The sequence below is a fragment of the Botrytis porri genome, assembly GCF_014898465.1.
Source record: "Botrytis porri strain MUCL 3234 chromosome Unknown BPOR_006, whole genome shotgun sequence".
Lineage (NCBI taxonomy): Eukaryota > Fungi > Ascomycota > Leotiomycetes > Helotiales > Sclerotiniaceae > Botrytis > Botrytis porri.
In genome coordinates this window covers 1,052,692-1,075,021 of record NW_024066080.1, presented here as the reverse complement: position 1 = coordinate 1,075,021, position 22,330 = coordinate 1,052,692, and the positions used below count along the sequence as shown (strand labels likewise).

The following is a 22,330-nucleotide window of genomic DNA, read 5'->3' as shown; positions in this document are numbered from 1 at the left end:
CTATATATTAATTTAATCAATTTATAAATTAAGTTTATGAAAATGATATGTAAGATTGAAAATCATTAAAATGATTCAAAAAAATGAATGAAATATTTTTATTAATTTTTTTTAATAAAGTTATAGATTCTTAAAATTGAAAGTATTAAAAATTTGAAAAAAAGTGGGTTTTTTTTATATAAAAAAAGTATTATATATTATAAATTTTGAAAAATTTCAACTTTAAAAACCTATAACTTTATCGATTCTTATAATTTCAAGGAACTATTTCAAATAAATATTCTTTATATAGTTATTTCTTATATATATAATTTTCAAATCAATTCTTTATATATTTAAAAAATTATAAAAATAATTAATTTATATGGAAAAACAGCATTTTTACGGGAATTTTGCCACGAAAAAGAGTAGTGTGCGATAAGCCAGGGTCTTAAGTCGACCACTCTACTTTCAGGCCATCTCTGTTTTGAGTCATCCTTTTATACCAAAAATCGCTTTTTTAGCCTATTAATATCTTTATTAATATATAATCTAATTTAATAAAAATCTGAATATATATAATTTAAGTTATTTTAAGCTTATTTTGAAAATTTGAAAATTTTAGGAATTTTCTGTTTTGAGATCTAGAGCTTTAAAATATCGATTTTTAATTTTGTATGGGAATTATATATAAATTTGAAACTTTTATAAAATCTTTATGTTACGGGAGCTGCCTCTAGGGTCACGTGGAAGTGTCTAGAGTTCTCTCGAGGTGGTTTAGACTAAACTTCAAGTAGGAATTCAATAAGGTTGGTAACTGGTTGCAATTCTCGTAACTATAGTAATGAAACTAATGATTGTTCTTGAGCACGAAGCTCTACATTGTAATGAAACCCATTCCCTTATATAGACCTTCGTACTTTGATCGAATCGTCAAGTCTACTCGACTACTCGAGTCGACAAGTCGAATCGACTTTCCTTCACGTGACACTTGTCCTCGTGACCTGGTAAGGCTACCGCTTATTTAACCTGTGCTTACTAGCTAATCTGTAACCGTTGTGCAACCTGTGCCTACTGTGGGGTAGGTGCCAATAAAAGATAGGTACCTATCTTTTAATCACTGCTTATTTATTCGGTTACCGCTATCTTTAGTTACCCTTTAATTCAACTGTCCCTACAGTGCTGTTTTCGTAGGTCCCAACACCAAGGCCTTAGGTTTATCTTATAATCCATGTTGCGGTGCGGGTACCTCCGTAACACTTTAATAACTTTTTAATAACAACCATTTAAAACAACTATATATCTTTTTGAAAGTTTTGAACTTAAATTTATATAGAATTTAAAAAAAAATTAAAAAAAGATTAATAGATATAGAGATATAATATATAATGAGTTTAAAATAGTATAAATAATCCCTGTAATTTTAAGGGTATTTTTTTAAATATCTATTTATAGGAGATTTTCTTTTTTTCTGAATCCTTCAAAATAAATATGTTATAAATTTATAGTAAAATTTTATAGTTTATTTTTAATAATTTTTTTTAAAAAGTTATTAAAGATTTTATAAAAGTTTCAAATTTATATGTAATTCCTATACAAATTTAAAAATCGATATTTTAAAGCTTTAGATCTCAATATAGAAAATTCCTAAAAATCTGAAATTTTTAAGCTAAACTAAAAATGACTTAAATTATATATATATAAATTTTCAATAGATTCTATTTATAAATAAGAAAGTTAAAAATTCCATTTTTGGTGTAAAAAGTGGCCCAAAAGGGGGGTGGCCCGAAAGTAGGGTACCCGACTTAACTCTTACATAAGAAAAAGTTGGGTGAATTGGTTTTGTATGAAATCATTCTGATTAGTCATTTTCTGTCTGTCTGGAAATTTAATCTCAAGTTTGAGGTTATTATAAGAGTTGAATCATGTCCATGAAGAGTATGTTGATAAGTTGTTCAAGGAAATAGTCGGTAGCTCTACAGCTTGCTGTTTGTCTTACTTTCACACCTTCACACATTCAAATTCACAAATTCTGGCACCATCATTCTGGCCTTTCATATTTGTTTTCCACATTTAGAAAGTTCGCAGGTCTGCACTTTGGTTCATGATATTTCAGTGTTTAATTGTTCTTAATATGATTGCCTAAGTTGGTAATTAGTCATTGAAAGTTAGCTTTGTTGAAAGATCTCAAAGTACTTCCACTACTTGAAATGATTTCCCTTCCCACCACTCTGTTTGCTCTAAATCCTAGAAGTGTGAGTAAGAATATTCATCAACCTCCTGGTATGTTCAGAAGACGTCTCCTAATAAAACCTGTCCAGTCCAGCAAAGCAACCTTGAAATCCATTGCATGACACCCTTCAATAGTAAGGTCACACCTCCCCCAGTCACTTTGAACGATTGAAAGGTCACCTCTATCATCAAGTATGTTTCATCCAAAGGCGAAACACCTATAATCCCTATTCTCATCCTAGACCTCAAGCAGTCACAAAAAGACCTTTACTTTCGACCCCTATCTCAGTCAGTACACAAGTCCCCTCCCAATCACCAACAAAAGACTCAAGAAAATTCCTAACATTACTAACCCCCTCCTCTCGCTCCGCCCAACAAATTCAAAACTCCCACATTAACCAAACTCAGTCCCGAAAGTACAAGGATCCCTTCCCTCACCCAGCCTTCAAACTCCAAAACCACATATACAAAATAGCATGTCAGGAACATCCCATACAAAGCCATGGGCATATATTTTGTCTGTTTAGCAGTTGGTTGCCAAACGTTCTTTTCTTTTTTCATAATAGTCTTAGAATCTTGCAAATCTTGTAAATCTTTCTCATTTTTGATAGTTTTATAATTCCGCACCGCGTCGAATTTGCAAAATGCTTGACTAAAAAGCGTCTCCGCAGATGTAGGAATAGCTTCAATTTCTCCGAGAGCTTGGTTGAGAATTGTTTCGGGAGAAATAAGTATACGTGTGAGAAGAGCGCCGAAAGTGTTAACGGCCTTGTTTAGGAATGAGAAAATTAGGATGCTGGTGAAGCAGGCGGAGGTGATGATGAGGAATTGTTGTGCGGATGATGAGAGATGCGTGTTTAGGGGTGTGAAGAGGTAGGCGAGGAAGTTTTCGATGTTGTGGAGAAGTGATGCGAGGATTGTGGTGGACATGTTGTTTAGTTGAGGGGATGAATTTTTGATTGTAGTTGTTGATATTTCGAGTGTGGTGAAGTTGAATTTAGGCTTGATGAGACTTTATGAAGAAGATCGATGTAGAAGTTGGAAGATGAATGAGGATAAAGAACTTCGTCTGGTGAAACTATGAACCTGATAAAGACTTTGCAAGCTGTATAAGACATTGAACATCGATCAGTAGGCGCATTAGATATAATCATTTAAGTGCCGTAGAAAACTCCGGCGAAAGATGAATTGATTGTATGGCTACGGTCAGTACCTGGGTATTCTCAACGAGTGACTATACCCTTGAACTCAAAACTTCAAAGATTCGCCATCTCGAGAGCATCAACGACGGAACAGCCGAAGTAATGCATGATCTTTCGGTGTTGAAGTCTTCTTAGGATGGGATGGTAGTATACAGCTAGTTCAATAATTCAATGATGATACGAAAAGGTTGCGCATTTCCTTTTGTAAATTATTAAACAAGTAGATTTATGTATGTATATAAATCACCTATTAAACCATGAATATAGATCCGATGAATTATACTCATCTAATCCATCAACACATGCCGTAAATCTGGCTGGTAGCAGCAACAAACCACACACCCCCAGATATCGAAGCCCATGAATAACCTCATGCCCCTCGATCAAACTCCTTCCCATCCACACGCACAGCTCTGCAGAAACGCCATAATCACAAATCACAATTCCCTAACCTACAAAGATATCCCCAAACCAACCTCTCCATTACATCAAAGCATTTCCATGGACTTGGCTATTGGCTTAACCGTCTACCCTGCGACTAAGGATCTCACCCGTTCCGAACACGACACCCAGTGACGAGGTGCTTTGATATCTATCTATCTCTATTTATTTATTTTTGCTCGGCACTCCTATTAGATTTTTAGAATTTTGTTTTGGTATTGGAGACTGTGGTGGAAATATTGAGATCTTGAGATAGATAAATGGATGGTAAGAGGACGTCTTTTTTTTGTTTCGCCTGTGAGTTTTGTGGAGTGTGGAGATTCAAACGTGTAGTGAATCTTGGAATATTTATTTCGCATTCTCTCCGTTCTCATTTCTTCTCCCTCCAATCAAACCTTGTGAGTTAATGGTGGAGAGTCTTTTTGGGTTCGGTTAGAGTCAAAGATCTGAACAACACCTACCTAGATTATCTCCGATATTCCTCTTTCCTAAAGTGAAAGAAAGCTAAACATATATACATAGATACATAGATACATATACAAAATGACTATCCAAGTAAAAACCTAGTCTAGTTACACAAACATCCCATACCGTCTCCCTTTCTGCTTTCCCATTCGACTTCTGAAGATTCTAACTCAGTACCTAGGTAAGAATAACAAACCCGATGTCTTTTTTTTCATACTAATATCGCCATCAAGATGATACAACACATCTATCTACCTGACCTGTATCTAGGTTTTCGAGGATTGAGTATCATCTTAGCTCACTGCAAACATAACATAACGTCACATGGGTAAAATAGGTAGAAAAATTTATCTACCAACCTATATAGCCAACTAACGAACTATCCATCCGTCTATCCATTCATACAGTTAGCTAGCTAGCTAGTTATAAACGCAAAGCAGGTATCAATATACCTCCCATGTGAAGACAAAATATCAACGATGAACAACAAAACAAAGGAAGAAGAAAAAGGCAGAAGAATATAACAAATTCACATAAAGAGTACCTCAAAGCGTCCAAACTCCCCATAACTCTTTGCAGAAGAGTCACCTTAATCAATTATCAATTTCCATCATAAAATATCCACATCAATATCCAGACCCTCCCCCCTTATGGTAAGATCTTCAAGTTCACATTCTTCATATAAATTTATCACAGCTCACCTCCTCTACCGAGGTAAGTAGGTATTCAAAAACTCCATTTACCACCTCTCCCAATATTTAACTTCCCATCTATATCTACCCCCTTGATCTCAAACCCAAAATCCCCATTCCAATCTCGACTACTCACTCCATAGCACCCTACATCCTCCCCCTCTACTCTTAACTCCCCTACCCCAACCTCTCCCCAATCTCTTCATACTCCTCCCCAACTCACTAATTTCCCTCCCTCCCCTCTCATCCCTCTCATCTCCCCCTCCCCCCCGGCCCACCCAAAACAAACCCCACAAGTCCCCCCTCTATATCTCATTCTTCCCCTCTTCCTCTCACACTTTATCCACCATCTTCTTCTTTTTGTCTCCAAATCCCTCAAATATTCGCCCCCTCTCTCCATCCCACCCTCTCTATTCAAACTGTTTTTACAAAAGACAATCCCACCAACCCCTCTTCGTCTCGAAGTCGAAGTTAAAGCCGAAGTTGAACTCGAAAACGGTGCCACATGGCCACAACCAGTATATCTATATCGCGTTTCAACACACATTTCTTTGTCCTACTTCGATGTTACTTGCGGGATGTAGATTGTGAATCGTAGTGTAAGAGTATCGTGATGTTATATGATTGTGAATGGTATAATGTGTATGCAGATAAGATATAATAAAGCCGTAAAGCTGCGTCACTGATATACAATATATCCCGAATCTCATCAAGTCGCTCATCTATCAATGTAGCCTCCGAGCGCAAGGCAGCGATGACAATAAATCAGGTTGATGATAAAATGGTTGCCTATCCTATTGCCTAAAATTTCCTCATCGAATCTAAGTCACATTTCCTCTTCCAACTATCTTCTCAAATCTTCTTCAGTGGTAAGCTTTACAGCAAGCAGAGCTGTATATATGATAGCAAAAAGTGGGTTGAAGTGATATATTGATCATGTAATAGCAATAAAGAAAAGAAAATGAATTTGAAATGACGGGAGGAACCCTTATATACCTATATATTCATTCCCTCAAAGCTTTCAATGAATCACTGCACTCGCATCATTTTTTCAATCATTTACTACTCGCCGCCCCAAAACATATATTATGACTCGAACGATGAAGCCTCACTCATGTTCTAAATCAACTACCAACGATCATTGTTCATGAATAACGATCAGCTAATCAACTCGATCTCCATATTTTCGGTTGGACAACCTTGGTGAATAAACCGAAAAAAATGAATATATAAAATTAGCACAAGACATCGATCGGTAAAACAAAATTTGAATATCACTATCTAAGAACAATACTAAACAACAACAACAACAACAATATTCAGCTGAATAGGGAGAGCCTCATAACAAACCCTTAGTAACCTAGGTAATTCATGAACAAGCTTAGTTTCAAGATGTGGATAACCTCCAAACAAGAAAATGATAATAAGATCAACACAAACACTAATAAGAGTGCCCCTAATTCAACATCATCAACACCTAAAATTCCCCTCCGTGAACACTTTCACCATTACCACAAGCACCATCCAAACGCCAGAAGGGCAAACAACCAGACATCAGAAAATAAGAACCATTACACGGAAAATCCCCTAATATCATACAAGCTTCTAGGCAAACAAGAACGATCGCACAACCAACCCAAATGAAGAAGACCAACACATTAATCCACGCTCAACTGTGTGATGCGTATTAGAAAGAAGTCATAGTGAACAAGAGTACTAAAGTAACGCTGACAAGATAAAATCTATACAAACGAGAAAAACATCCACCCGTCCATCTAACACTCGCATCTCGCGAGTCTCTCATCATACAAACTAAGCACAACAACTCTGAATAAATCAGCAAAATCTCAATTCATAGATGCGAACGACCGATATCTGTATACCCAGCCAGGTATACACACTCACAGCACCAAAAACAAGAAATAAGCAAACATCATCAACAACATCAACAGCACCAAAAATTCACATTCAAGAACCAAGAACCAACATCCATACAACCAAAACAACCACCCAAACCATCCACATACAAACAGTGATTCTTATTGCCGGGTATCTATTGTAAAACCTAAACCCTAATTCCAAAATGCTGTATCAAATTCATCTCATCTCATCTCCTCTCCTCTCCTCTCCTCTCAATCCAATTCCCACCAAGCTAATAAACAGCCCACCCTATCAATTTTTGCCCATCCCATCATCATAGCCTATTCTTTCTTAACATCGTAATTCGTCTTCTAAGTTCCAATCATGAAGTTAAGTAAAGTAAATACTTTTCTAACATCAAAATGCCGCGCTTGCATGCTTGCTGAAAAGGAGAAATCCACCCAGAATGAGAAGACTGTAATCATGACCCAAATACAAAATGCCTCCCAGATCTGTACAGTATAGATAGATAGATAGATGAAATGAGATCTTTTGACTACCGACTACACTAGTAGACGAAGTAGTATGCATGCGAGCGAACTTATTCGCCATTCAATTTTATATGTCCATCACCATTAATCGTCCGAGTTTCCGTCACTACACTTTCCCCATCCCCATTAGCATCAGCATCCACCTGCCACTCCGGTTTTCTCCCCACCAAAACCCTCGCCACAGTTTTCAACCCCCTCGCCCTCTCAACATCCAAACTGACCCTCCTCATTTCCTCTCCACTCGACACACATATCCTCCTAACCTCTTCTTCCTCCCACCCCAAAGCCTGCGTTAACAATCGCAACGTATACGCTTCCAACGAGCTCAACATCGACACCAACCATAATTTCCCTATCGTCTTTTGCGTTTTATCATCTGGCCAAGGACCCATCGGAATCCCAAATTCCTTAACTTCTATATCTACAAATCCCAATTTCTCCAACTTTTCCGGCTGAAGATGTGCAATTCCACGTGGTCGTCCAGATATTCGAGCCGCTTCTCCTAAAGAGTGCAGAAGGGCCGGCATGGGACTATCTTTTTCGAAAAATGTAAGGAAAGCTGCATGGTCATCAAAATCCATAATTTCGATCCATCCACCGGGTTTGAGATGAGTGAATGCTTCGGAATATATCTGATCCCAATCACTAAATGCACCGGCCATATTCCGCAAATGCACGAGATCAAATTCATTAGCAGGCCACGTCCATCCACCTTCTTCTTCCGCATCTTCAATTTCGAAAAACACATTGAAGGGAACGGCTGTGGGTTGGATTTTGGCGATGTCGGTTCCTATGATTTCGGCCGAGGGCCATAGATCACCCATTCCCATAGCCCAATCACCAGCTCCTGTTCCAATATCGAGAATGCGAGTCGGAGATTGGAGAGGCACGGTAGTAAGTTGGTTGTCGAAGATCTGGAGATATATTTGATGAATGATGCGTAAACGATCCAGTTCTTCCTCATCAATTGGCATATAATAATCTCCTACATAAACTCGACCATGTTGTTGTAAATATACCACATCTGAATCGTAGAGGGAGCGAGTGGAATTTCTATCAACGTTGAAAAAGTATTAGCAAATAGTTATAGAGAGAATATAAAAAATAACAAGTAAGGATCTCACACTGTATCTCGATCCGTTTGAGCATGATGAAAAACAGATTTGGTATAAGCAGCCCGTTTTCTAAGGTCTTCAATTTCCTTCTGCACAATTTCCCTCGCAGCAATCGCATCATTTTCCATTTCCTCTTCATCATTGTCGTCTGGTATCAGCGGGACACCATTACCATTATCCGAATCTCTCAAGTCTTCAGGAACATTCTCATTCTCATCTGGTGAACCATTTCCTCTGTCATTTCCTTCCTCCACTTGCTCCCCCATTGATTTGGGATTGGTGCAAACAGCTCCCATTGACTTTTTCCTTCTCCAAATTACCATTCAGTCCAACCGCCACCCTGTGTGCCGTATGATGTTATGGTGTATCGACTCGTCGTTGCTATCTTTCGATTGGATTATCAATATTTATGTATGCCGATCTCGAAACCAGCATTCGCCCGAGCTCCCGTCTCCTCTGGTTCAATGGATTGTATACAAAGTCGATGCAGATAGATGCGATACTGAACACCAAGCTACTCTCCCTCACCAGCTCGTTTTCCGAGATCAACAAACAAAACGCACCCAGATCGAAATCGCAATCCCGGAAAAGCATCCGCGCGTTCCAATGAACACGCCCAGACCCAAACCCAAAAGATGGCACGGTACTTCGTTTTCCGTACTCCCACCACCAAGACTTCGCGAAGTTACCAAAGATTGTCCTGTGATCCGATCATCGAAAGCGGTGACCTATTTGAGGTCTATGGAATGCATTAGCTAGCTACTACCTAGGCACCTAGATAGCATAGCCAGCCAGCTAGCTCTTTTGTCTATCTTCACTTCAGTTACCTCCGTCGTTCTCGTAGCGGTCCCTAGTTAGTTAATGAGTTAGCTTCTACCAAAGATACAAATCAAAGTGCCAGTGTTTAGTATAGTACTCTGTACTTACCACGCTTTTCCAGCCTATCTTATTGAGAGAACCAAAAAGGTTGACAGCGGAAAACCCACAAAATACGGAGCAAGAAAGGTAAATTTCACCGGAACCCAATGTACGGATCGTTCCATTAGCATTTTACCAAAGTTACAGAAACCCCATTGACCGTTGATAAATCATCCAATTGGTTACCTGCAAACAGTACTAGGTATATAGAATGGCCATTGATATTCACCAAAACTCCATGTCCATGTCCTTGGTGTTGGAATTGGATTATCTGGGTAGGCTTTGAATCTAGTATAGTAATGAAGTTTTATATAATGTAGTTCATATAACTATAAGTGAATTATATCATCAAATGAATCACTTGAAAATACATTAAAATTAATTATTTTTAATATTTTTGCTTTAATAATTGATTATTATTTTTGAAAGAAAAAATTGTTAAAAATAATAATCAAAATGAACTATTTATAATATTTAAGTTTTTTTTTAAAAAAAAGTTCATTTGGTTTGAAATTATTATATTTTGTATTATAAAAAGTGTCTTTCTTTAATAACTTAAATTATTTTTAGAATTTTTAGAAAAAAATTAGATTTTTAAAACGATTGAAAGATTGTATATTATAAAAAAGATTTTTGAATAATTTTATTGATTAATAAAGAAAGTATATAATTATATATAAATAGATTTTTTATGTAAATTAAGTAATCTATTAAGTGATATGATTTACTTGTATATAAATTATGTTATCCATTTTAGTAAAATGTAGTTCTGATATTTATGATAGTATATCCACGATATTCAATTTCTGGACAATTCGATATTTTCTCTATGAGTATATATGCAAGTAGTCTATTTATCAACAAACATAGCATTAGTATCAGCACCGACTACTCCAAGAGCCCCCGCAATCCGATTACTGCATTCATCACAATATCCTCTAGAACTAACTAACTAACTTTCTATATCAATACAAAATCTCACAACCATAGCTCAATTCAAAGTTCAATTTCCATATAGCAAAAATAGTACACCTTGCAGTCTTCACACCATACATATCGAATTCTATCCATCCTATCAAACTACAACCCTCATCCCGTTCATCTCATTATACTCATCACATCTCATCACAACAATAGAACCCAGAAACCTAATGACTTTCTCCCTATTATCTCCTCATTACCTCCTCATTTCTTCCTTATTATCTACCTATCACCTACCCATCACCTACCCATCACCTACCCATCACCTACCCATCACCTACCCACCCATCTACAAACACCACCTCCCCACCCATCTACAAACACCACCTCCACGATGCACCCCCAACCATCCATCCATCTCAAATAAACACTAGCTCCCATCCCTCCAAACCAACCAGTCTTATACCATACCAGTACCAGACTACAAAAGTGATGTGATTGAATCACTTTCGAGATCGCTTCGAGGTCGCTTTCGAGTCTTATATATATGTAAGATCTTATATACAACCATACCTACATATATACACACACACACCGCTCTCCCACATTTACTAAGTCTCCCAGTCTCCCAGTCTCTAAAGCTTTCCAATCCCTTCCCAATCCCTTCCTATCCCTTTCTCCCCAAACAAAAGTGATATAATCCGATTCATCCAATTCAGCTCCTCGCACACAGCCACACAATCTATCCCATCTAGCCAGAGAACCAAAAATAGGAAAAGTACTCGAAGAGAAGAGAAGAGAAGAGAAAAGGAAAGGAAAGGATGCAATGTGATGAGATGTAAATATGATCCAAAAACCAAACTCCCCAAAGCCACCCCCCTCTTCCCCTTACTACCACCACTACCGCAGTATCCCACCCCGCGCATCAACACTTCTATCGATCAGTATATCCCACATCTCCTCACACTTATACCAAGTAAAAAGTAAAACCATACTACACAATCCCTCATACCCAAGTCCGAAAAAGATCTTCATATTCCAGAAACTCACTCGATAGTCAACGTCCAAGAGAGGCCCAATGACGAAGATTGTTCTTCCAAAAAATGACATCTTTTTATTTTGTGATCAAGTATATCCTAATTCATACTTATCAATCCAAACCCATTCAATCCAACCAGAAACCCCAAGCCAATATTCATAAATAAGTTTCCAACATCAACATCATCTATGAATGTACCACCAATCAACTAGGTCTATCCATGGGGAATATATTAAAAACGCACGCTCTAAATTGTATCCGATAGCCAATCCCTTAAATCACCAATCACCAATCCATTTTCTACGCCACCAAGCAAGAAGCTGAAGTGCAATCAATGCAGTGCAGGTGAGTCAGAGACTATAACCAAAATAACCTATGCTTCCACTGCTTGAGCTGATCCACCCGGAACGCCATTCAACTTCCTCTTCTTGCCCAAAATCATATTATCATCAGCGTCGACCACCATCTCTTCTCTGAGTTCTTCAACAACAGTATTGTTGTCGTCACCCACCACTTCCGAACCAGCAACAGTGGGGAATGGTGTGAGGACCTTGGTGATATCACCCCACCATCTCTCGCCAAATCTCTTATACCAGTCAACCGTGATCGCCATTCCATTTTCGAAGCTGGTCTTTTGATCCCAACCTAATTGTCTGAGCTTGGTTCCATCAACTGCGTATCGATGATCGTTGAAAGGTCGATCCTGAGTATGCTTGACCCACTTATGAAGTTCTTCCTGGGTGCTGTGGGGGATGTTCAAGTATGTGAGTAATTTTGAACATAATGTCAAATTGGAGATCTCATCGTATGAGCCGACGTTGTAGATCTGTCCAATTGTACCCTTGTGAAGAATAGTATCAAATGCATCAGCTGCATCACCAGCGAAAAGATATCTTCTGGTGGGAGTTCCATCTCCATGTAACACAACTGGTTGTCCACGTTGAAGTAAACAACTGAATTTTGGAATGATTTCTATTTGAATGTCAGCTACGAAATTCACGACTTTGACCAAAGGACTTACTCTCAGGGTATTGATGTGGACCGTAAACATTGTTACTGCGTACAATCATCACAGGCAGCTTAAAGCTCTTCTGGTAAGAGTGTACCAACATCTCTGCTGCTGCCTTGCTCGCAGCGTATGGGTTTGTGGGTGCCAAAATGCTGGTTTCCAAGAGATCATCATCATCATCCTTGACTTCTCCGTAGACCTCATCTGTAGAGATATGAATGAACTTCTTGATTCCAACCTTTTTGGCACTCTCGAGAAGAACGTGGGTACCATACACATTCGTGTGTGTGAAGGCATATGAATTTCCGAAACTCAAATCAACATGGGATTGTGCCGCGAAATGAAAGATTGTGTCAATGTTGTATCGTTCCAAGCAGTCTACAACTTCCGATGGGTTTGTAATATCACCATGGTAGAAGGTGAAATTGCGCTTGTCGTTGAGTGCCCGGGTGTTATTCAATGAAGCACAGTAATCCAACTTGTCGAAAGAAACAATATTATAAGCATCGGGGTATGTCAACGTCAAATGTCGTACCAGCCAACACGCACTAACAAAAGGTTAAAAGTCCGTTCTGTGCTGCGCAAACAAATGTGTCCTTACATAAACCCCGCTCCTCCCGTAATCATGATATTCTTAACATCTGGCAATGGTGTAAATTTGGTGCTTCCTATAAGTATAGGAGCTTCCTTCCAGACGCCGAAATCTTCGAAGAATTTGTTCTGCTCTTCATTGGCAGAAGAGGGAGCTGTACATGAGACGAATTAGTGAATGCTTCTCGATTCAATGGCAGAGAGATCAATAGTACTTGGAGGGTTCCTACTGGTACCGTTTGTAGCCATTGTATTTGAAGGACGATATACGCAAATTCGACAATTCGACAGTTCGACAGTTCGATGGGAAAGAAAGGAGACGTTTTCAACTGATGTTGAATTGGAATTGGAAAGATTGGATATACGAAAACACGAGCAGATGTTCGTCGGTCCCAAGAATGCGCAAGGAGGGTATGGAGGAGCTTTATTATTTAAGGAGGATGCAGGACGTGAAGCCAAGGAATGTGTAAGAGACCAGACGAATTGGCAGATGCAGGGAGATATGATTATGATTAAAAATTCTAGCAAAAGCAAGCCTGCAACAGTGGTAGATCCAATCCTAAACAAGGCTATGCTTTAAATAATGAAAGGGAAATGCAAGTGAGCGTGAGAGTGAGCGTGAGAGTGAGAGGGAGAGGGGGAGGGAGAATGCGAGCGAGATTAGTACATGGCGGCATCTGCAGGGAGAGACGGTGGGAGACGGGGTCGGAATTTCTTCTGGATTATCTCTTTGATTGCCATGGATGGGGATGTAATGTGATTTGTTATGTGAACGGACATGGAAACGAATGTAATAAAATAAGCCCATGTATGAATGCCCTGGAGGAGATGGTTAATCTTTTTTTGGTTGTCAACGTGGGTTTTGGTGAGTTGAGTGGGTTGAGTGGGCTGAATGGGCTGAATGGTGGTTTGAACGGATTTATTAGTGCATGGATCATGATGTGTTCACCCTGGCTAGTGAGGGAAGCTAATATCTCAGCACTAATCGAATCATCCGTTACCACTGCATACTAGGCAAAAAGTAGTCTTCGCTGCGTTTGTTTGCTAGCATAATGGAAGTATAATAAGTGCATATGAAAATAATCGTTACAGTGGGGTGGGTGTGCGAAGTAAGGAGTCTTCTAAGGGGGAAGAGGGAAGAGGGCAGAGGGAAGAGGGGCATCATACATCAACCTCTCCGTGGGTGAAAGCATATTTTAGATACTCTGCTAACGTTTGACGATAGATATCTAGGTTTCTCATACTCACGGCTGTGCTGCCGTGTCTTTCACTCTGTAAATCAGTTAACTAACAACCAATAACCCAAGCACACATCCATAATCCATCGAGCAGCATCGTATAACGGATGTGGAGAATCGAGATTACTAATCAGCCTTTTACGATATGCCTGGAGCTGGAGGTCTCAGCATATGATACAAGATCTCAGCCACCATTCAGAGGAAGAAGAACCGACTGATTACATGATCTGTCATACTTTAGATAATCTACTTGCTCTACGCAGCAGAGAGACTCACAAACCATCTACTCTTCCTGGACGCGTGTGTATGTCCGAGCCTTGGACAAGAAATCCTTATGGGATTGATATGGACTCTCCAGTATCCACCGAATTAAGTAGGAATATAAGGTTTAAGATTAAAGATTGTTACAGAAGTTCAAACCGAACGATGCCGATTACGCCGTCTCACAATCGAGGGAAGGGTTGTAGGGTTGTAGAGTTCCAACTTCCAATGGATGTCCAATATCAAAAAGGTTACACCCAGGACATATACCATGGACTCCATACATGAAAGAAGAGGAAGATCTACATGGTAAAAATGTAGCCAAAAAGTCCATTCCCTTGGTATTTATTTGGATTTCTTACCCGATCTATAATAATAACCACCCATCTATCATCTACTTCGTAGGGATCTTAATCTATAATACCCCTACATTCATTCAATCATGAGTGTGGCATGTTTTAGAATTAGCCACCAAAGGGGTCCCCGATGGTGTCCACTCAATTGTAAGTTGGCATGTTTGCGGTGCAGTTGTACCGTGCGAGTGGTTTAAACTGCTAGCTACCCCGGTGATGTGATGCCAGTAATATTACTGTGCTAACTCAAAGGCCGTTTTCGATATTAAATCCCATCTGTCTCCGGATGAACTAGCTGAAAGATTCCCTGAAGAGTTCACTCAGGATTCCATGTCATGATAAATTATTATACTCTCTGAATACCCTTCAACATTAAAATATATTATATACTCGTTGATTGACCACCTCTTTTTGATCCAGTTGAATCTAATCAGCTCTCTACACGTCCCTCGATATTTGCAAATACCAAAGTTTACATCATGGCGGACAGATCAACAGATCGTTTGGCTTCTTCTATCAGCTCTGCGTCGACTGAAGAAAGATTTGATGATAAGACCGAAAAGCGTGCTCTGATGGATGCACAAGATGGAGACTACAATTCAAGAACACCAGAGGAATTGGAAGAAGACATTGAACGCGCAGATTTACTTGCACCACCACCAGAAGATAAACCAAAGGCACCGGAAAGTTCTGTGAGATCTTCAATCATTTGGATGGTGGTAAATACACTTGCGACAATCGGTATCGTGAGTCTTTCTCGACATTGAGAATCTCCTTACAACATCTTGACAATTTTCTAGGTCTTCACAAACAAGGCAATCTTCTCAGATCCTTCATTGAAACTCGCACAACTCACATTTGCTGCCTTCCATTTCACAGTAACATGGCTGACGCTCTTCACACTCTCGCGACCACGGTTCGCCTTCTTCACACCCAAAAGAATTGCAATCAAGGACATCTTTCCACTCGCTATTTCCATGGCATTGAATGTCATTCTACCGAATTTATCTCTCGCCTTTTCGACCGTTACTTTCTACCAAGTAGCTCGAATTCTCCTCACACCAACCGTCGCTCTTATGAATTTCGTTTTGTACCGATCCACTTTGCCTAGAAATGCGATATATGCTCTGATACCAGCTTGTCTCGGTGTAGGAATGGTTTCTTATTACGATTCACTGCCTGCTGCTGATGCCAATATCCAAACCACCAGTACTTTAGGAGTCATCTTCGCATTCTCCGGAATTTTCGCCAGCTCTCTCTACACAGTATGGATCGCCAGTTACCACAAGAAATTGCAAGTCAACAGCATGCAATTATTATTTAGCCAAGCACCACTAGCAGCTTTCATGTTGCTCTACGTTATTCCATTCGTCGACACCTTCCCCGTTTGGGCGGAGGTGCCTGTCAACCGATGGGTTCTGATTATGATGGTATGTGCTCTCGTGTTAATGTTAAACTCGTATATGCAAATTGCACTGTCAGCTAACAACTCCATCTCCTAGTCGGGCGGTTTTGCATGTCTAATTAATTTATCACAATTCTTCATTATTGCTCAAACGGGTCCCGTCTCGAGTACTGTTGTTGGCCATGTCAAAACATGCTCGATCGTTGCTCTTGGATGGATGACCTCTGGACGCGCTGTGGGCGATAAATCAGTGATTGGTGTGTTGATTGCAATTGCTGGAATTGTTGCGTAAGTTTGAACCCCTTTTCCATCTTCCAATTTCCCTTGGGCAATGGAAACTCCAAATCATCCATTTTCGGGGATCCTAGCCGGATAATTCTTGGCGAGCGGTAAGCGGCCAGCACCCGGTTTTATCACACATTTCTTGATGTCAAGCTATTTAAAAGTCGCCGCCCCCTAAACACTATATTATCCGAGTTCGTATTGAAGTGTCAATCAGGAATTCATCTTAAATTGGGTTTATGTCAAATGTCAAACATTCTTATTAACGAAAATTCATGTGTCAGATATTCAATGGTAATGATCAAACACAAAACCCAACCCAAGAAATAAAGTGGCGAACGTTATATTCTGCGTCATCTACGGAGTATATATTCCATTCCATATGTTTTACGATTTCTCAAAAGAAATGCAACGGCCTACCTACCTCCTTCATTCAGTAGGCGTCTCGAACTCAAAGCATCCATCCATCGACGGTCATTCGGTGTATATTCATCCGAAGTGAATTTCCGAAGGATCCGAGTTATAACTTATCACGCCGTAACTTTCCTACCTGTACTCTACCATGTTACATCACCCAAAAGCCTTACCAAGCGGGGGTTATCGACATGTGGAGGGGAGGCTCGGCAGGGGAGCAGTATCTTATCAGGATTCTCGAGAATAGAAACGATCTTCGAGTCCGTGCTTGTAGTACTACGGAGTACATTTCTTTAAAATTTTATTCAATTAACTCAAGTTAGATAAGTTAGACTTTTCTGGATTCGTTTTCTTGTTTGGATGGGATGTTGCAACTTGCCATGCCGATTGATGAGTAGATAGATCATTTTGTATTATTATCATCATTATTATTATATTTTATTTGTTGTGTTTCTAGTGATAGGATGGATATTGATGGATGGTTGGTTGGTTGGATTATGCGATAGATACCAAAATACATATCTGTATTACTTTTTAGGTTTGAGTTTTGAGTTTTGAGGTTTTAGTTTTGCCAGGTGTGGACTTCCTCTTTCGTGTTCTGTTATACGTGTGTTTGATTTTCCCCTTCATCATCATCATGGCTACAACGGGAACTTCGGACACGCGAAAATAGAATGGATTATCTAATTTAATATATCGCCACCCCTTTTCCATATTCCATACTAGGTATTACATCTTATCATATTGTGTATACATTTTCGCTTGTTTACGAGTATTTGGTATTAAGTCTCATGTTATCTGCATGTGTTTGTCATATAGTATGTATAGTGAGTGGCTTCTTCGATTACCTAGGTAGGCACTACTTGTTATTTGATAGGAAAGATGAATAATGTACAGTGCTTATCTAGGTAGGTAGGTACCTACCCTATTCTCATCGATGACTTTTGAGATTTGGAGATTCTCGCAGACGGAATTGGGGATGGATGGGAGAGAGATAGGTGCTGAGTGGGTGGGAGATATCTATATGGTGGTATTGTTTGAGAGAGAGGAAGGGGGGGTTACTGGGTAGGAAGTCGATGTTGTAAGGGTTTTTTCTTCTGTGATGTGGTAGCGGTAGCAATGATGTGTAGGTAGGTAGGTGGGTAATCTTACATTCATTCGTGAATGAGATGAGTGTGCTGGGACTCGGGGAGGTAAGATTACTTTTTCTTCACGCATGATGGTTATATATCTAGCTAGCTAGCTAGCTAGCTCTGGGAAGAATGAAAAGCGAGGAGGAATGTGGAATGTGACAGCAAGAAAGCGAGTGCTTGAGTGGTTGATTGATGATTCAGATTTTGATGGATCTTCTCTGCGTAATGATAATACCTGGGTAGGTATTGGGAGGAGAAATGTTATTGCTGGTTTATACTGGTTGTTTGTACTATGATGTTGGGTTGATAGTGGATGGTGGTCTTGATTGGATGATTGGATAATCGTTTGATTGTTCAGTCTATTTTGATGAATGGATTGTTGATTCTCGTTGCTATTGAGATGAGATGCTTTATATATTGAATGGATTTTGATGGTGAAAGACTCTTAATTTCTATATTTCAGTCAAGAATTGAATCGCTCGAAATGATCGAGAGAGTTCAAGTTTTGGTTGGGTGGATCGAATGTTTTTTCTTTCTGGTGTCTGCTTTGATATTCGTATCAAAAAGTCCGTCAACAATGGGCAACATTCAATGGTCAACATTCAATGGTCTTGTATTTCGAGGAGATTGAAATTGTGTCATTGTTATCGTTGAAAACTATGGTATGGGATTTATACCAATCGATGCTTTTATTCAACCTTTCAGCTTTTTCCATTACTCTGGTATTACCAATTTTTTCCAAAGTTAGAAAATATGTCATAAATGAGCCAATAAATTGTATCAGTTGGATGAGTTAAGCTGTTTTCCTTGACTGATGTTTCATCATGATGTTCTATCTGATTTTCGAGGACTTCAAAAATGACAACTATTCTAGCTGAACAAAAATTCCGATTAATTTTGTAACTATTGATTGTAGATAGGTATGGGTAGTGATTTCTGGGAAGGGAGCACCTCTACCGCCATATAACAAATTTCTGTTTGATATTCAAGCTCCTCGAGAATAATATAATAATTCCGATACCGTGATTTGAGCTGATGATAAGTGGCGCTTGCTATACCAGTTAATCAGCTCAGGCTTGATAAGGGGCCTTTCTACTCCCTTGCTTAACAGGAACGCCATGTTATCCCTTGGTTAGGCTTAAAGTGGCGCAATATCATAAAATTGTGGTATCAGAGCATGTGTTCTTACATGCCCTTGCCCATACATTCTCTCCCCCTACATGTCTTACTTGAATGCCCTTGGAATGAAACAAATGCTCAGTTTCCCAGGATGCTGATTAGTTGATCTTTGATATCTCTACCTACACACAACAAGATCATCCGCATTTGGACCAAAATTGATATCATATCTCGTCACAAATATGGCACACAGCTGCACAAGGGATAAATTCTTGCCGATACAGCTGTAGCGTCCTATTTTGATTCAAGGTTAGCTACTTGCTGAGATTCTTAAGATAGGAGATCTTCAATATACCCGTCGAGAATGGCGTAAACTCTGATTTGTTCTTTACCATTTTTGGGCCGAGTACCGTCTTTCGGGTATGAAGTCTAACGGACGCTCGTAGGTGTCTTTCACTTTGTATGTGTGATCAGTTTTTGAGTTTTTGCAGTAAAACCAATTGAACTTACATCTTCCAAGGACATATCGTAGAAAGCAAGCTGTGACGGCTCCTGGTAGGTATCAGCTATGGTTACTTACTCCAATGGGCTATTCTTGAGGCCATCTGTTGGTAGAGTTGGATGTAGATGCGGGGCTTCATTGATGAAAGCATTAAGATGATGTAATCTTACCACGCAAGAAGCGTCTTCGATTGAAGATGCGCTGCGATTTGTCGCTAAAAGGCGGGGAGAGACTTGGTATCTTTTGCTTCATATATCAAGCATGGCACTATTATTTAAGATCTCGATTCCAATCCTCATATTTGGAGAATGCTTCCTTCTTGTCTTTGGGAGTATATTCCGATGTAATGTTGGTATAACCTGATCATAGTACGTCTTGTTATGGACGCAGCTTACTGTGAATGCTCGAGGAAGTATTCAGTGATCACACCACCAGATGCACCCTCATCACTTCAAGTGTGGGGATGCATTCAAAAAAGTGCCGATAACCGATCGGTCATTGCTTGATCTGGTCGAATAGCCGCCAGATGCAAACGACCTTAGGACGTACCATCAAAAAGTCTGCATGTCTGGTGGGAAATGTCAACTGTAAGCTAACATTTACATGCTGTGCCTCATACCTACCTACAGATTAACAGACTCATCTTTCCACATGTTGTTAATCTTTTCTTCTCTTGTCCCGACTGAATCAATCAATCTCTCATAAAGCATAGTATTATCGCCAAGGCACTCTGGCCGTCAAGAGATTGAAGTTTACGAAAATGGCCGAGACTCCCATGAGCGTCGTGATTGTGAGGCAAGAACTCGGCATGTGATTCAAATACTGACAGTTGTTATCCAAACAGATCGGAGGTTCCCTCACTGCTCTATTCCACGGAATTGTCCTTCAAAGACTTGGACACAATGTTCGAATACTCGAACGTAATCCCCTTTCTCAGCAAATGAGTCTTGGAGCCGGTATAGCCGCCATGGGTCATGCCCAAGCATTTATTAACAAACATGACGAGACCAAAACACCATACTCTGTCATGAGTCCAAATGTCCAATATCTCGATCAGAATGTCAAAGTTAAAAGCACGTGGAATATCTCTATTGCAATGACCAGTTGGAAAATTCTATATAACGTTATGAGAGCCAATTTTGACGGTCTGACAAGTGATATCTGTGCTCAACCTCCTCCCAAGCTAGTGGGGCGGGGCTCGGCTATCTATGATCACGGCAAGGAAGTGACTGGAGTCGAATATAAAGATGAGCTGGTCACTGTCAAATACCGCGAAACGGGAACTGAAAAGTATGGAACGATTCACGCCGATCTTGTTCTTGTAGCTGATGGATCTTCTTCGAAAGTACGCCGGGCTTTGTAACCGAATTTAAAGATTAGTTATGCTGGGTATGTGTCCTGGAGAGGAACGGCGCCAGAAAGTGAGATTTCGGAGGAAACAAAAATGACATTTGCGTATAAAACGACATTCTTCGCTTACAAAGGCGGTTATATTGTTCTGTATGTGCCTCTTTAAAGTGCCCGTATTTGTGGTTTAACCGAACGATAGCTATACCATCCCAGGAGAAGATGGAAATACTTCTCCCGGTCACCGCCAACTCAATTGGGTCTGGTATAACCAACATCCCGAGAGCTCACAGGAATATGTAGACTTAATGACAGATATCGACGGGCATAGACACCGCAGCACCTTACCCATCGGGAAAGTAGACCCCCAAAAGTGGGTGCAACAAAAAGTTCTCGCTCTCGAGATCCTACCCGATCCCTTCGCCGAAATGGTACAAAAAACCACAAAACCATTTATCTCCGCGGTCAACGATCGCGAAATCGCTAAGCCATCCATGTTTAATGGCAAAGTACTTTTCGTAGGTGATGCGCTTGCGTCGTTTCGCCCACATGTGGCGTCGAGTACTAATCAGGCGGCGCTGGATGCACAGCTTTTGGAACGGTTGATGAAGGGGGAGATTAGTGTTGAGGAGTGGGAGGCTGGGGTTCTGGATTTCGCGTATTTGACGAAGGTGAGGAGTGAACTTTGGGGGGCGTATTATGTATTTGGGGTTGCGACGTGGATTTTTGTGGTGACGTTCTGGAGGTATTGGAAGATGGTTGTTGGGCAGGCTTTTTGGAGACGGATTTATGGGTAGATTTTAAAGGGTTTATGGTTGGAATATTTGATTTTGTTGATTGGGAACTCATTACTCATGTACTGAGTTAGATGTTCGTGTATGGTGTTTGATCGGGAGAACTTTTCTTGTACTTAGTTGGCTATGCTATTTTAAAGCTTTTTATTCGTCGCACAAGACAAGGCTAATGACTTTGGATAGTTCTCTACTTTCCTTCGAAGACGAGCGCTTTATCAGAAGAGTAAAGACACGAGACCTCAAATACCAAATTGCGCACTACTAGATAATGGGTGAAAGTGTATTGTGAGGCGTGTTGTGGCATTTTGTGAGTATTATTTGGAGGTATTGGGGGTGCTGAGGGGGAAAAAGTGAGAGTTGGCTGGCATAAGATGGCATGGGAAGAAGATGGAAATGCTTTATCAACTCGAATGGATATTTTTTTCTATGACTGAAATACACTGCATATCAAACTGTACACCTGACTA

General features: G+C 39.8%; 5 protein-coding genes across 5 annotated transcripts; 2 read left to right on the top strand and 3 right to left on the bottom strand.

Moving 5' to 3' along the window:
- Positions 1-2,559: 2,559 nt before the first annotated feature.
- Positions 2,560-3,141, bottom strand: EAF01_004848 (uncharacterized protein; the record flags this gene model as incomplete). Its single annotated transcript, XM_038913102.1, has 1 exon — positions 2,560-3,141. One exon carries the CDS (start codon positions 3,139-3,141, stop codon positions 2,560-2,562), a length of 582 nt encoding a protein of 193 aa, XP_038771188.1.
- A 3,706-nt stretch (positions 3,142-6,847) lies between these two features.
- Positions 6,848-9,493, bottom strand: EAF01_004847 (uncharacterized protein). The gene is made up of 3 exons (XM_038913101.1): positions 9,465-9,493; positions 8,547-9,387; positions 6,848-8,475 (listed from the first exon to the last, which is right to left on the bottom strand). The coding sequence occupies exons 2-3, from the start codon at positions 8,858-8,860 to the stop codon at positions 7,473-7,475; spliced, it is 1,317 nt and encodes a 438-aa protein (XP_038771187.1). The 5' UTR covers positions 8,861-9,387; positions 9,465-9,493; the 3' UTR covers positions 6,848-7,472.
- Positions 9,494-11,451: 1,958 nt separating this feature from the next.
- EAF01_004846 (uncharacterized protein) lies at positions 11,452-13,903 on the bottom strand. Its single transcript, XM_038913100.1, has 4 exons — positions 13,231-13,903; positions 13,026-13,170; positions 12,437-12,972; positions 11,452-12,387 (listed from the first exon to the last, which is right to left on the bottom strand). The coding sequence occupies exons 1-4, from the start codon at positions 13,262-13,264 to the stop codon at positions 11,789-11,791; spliced, it is 1,314 nt and encodes a 437-aa protein (XP_038771186.1). The 5' UTR covers positions 13,265-13,903; the 3' UTR covers positions 11,452-11,788.
- Positions 13,904-15,346: 1,443 nt separating this feature from the next.
- EAF01_004845 (uncharacterized protein) lies at positions 15,347-16,884 on the top strand (the record flags this gene model as incomplete). The annotated part of the gene is made up of 4 exons (XM_038913099.1): positions 15,347-15,613; positions 15,668-16,297; positions 16,370-16,560; positions 16,839-16,884. 4 exons carry the CDS (start codon positions 15,347-15,349, stop codon positions 16,882-16,884), a joined length of 1,134 nt encoding a protein of 377 aa, XP_038771185.1.
- A 3,422-nt stretch (positions 16,885-20,306) lies between these two features.
- Positions 20,307-22,310, top strand: EAF01_004844 (uncharacterized protein). The gene is made up of 4 exons (XM_038913098.1): positions 20,307-20,512; positions 20,567-21,043; positions 21,098-21,222; positions 21,272-22,310. The coding sequence occupies exons 1-4, from the start codon at positions 20,483-20,485 to the stop codon at positions 21,864-21,866; spliced, it is 1,227 nt and encodes a 408-aa protein (XP_038771184.1). The 5' UTR covers positions 20,307-20,482; the 3' UTR covers positions 21,867-22,310.
- The last annotated feature ends 20 nt before the right edge of the window (positions 22,311-22,330 follow it).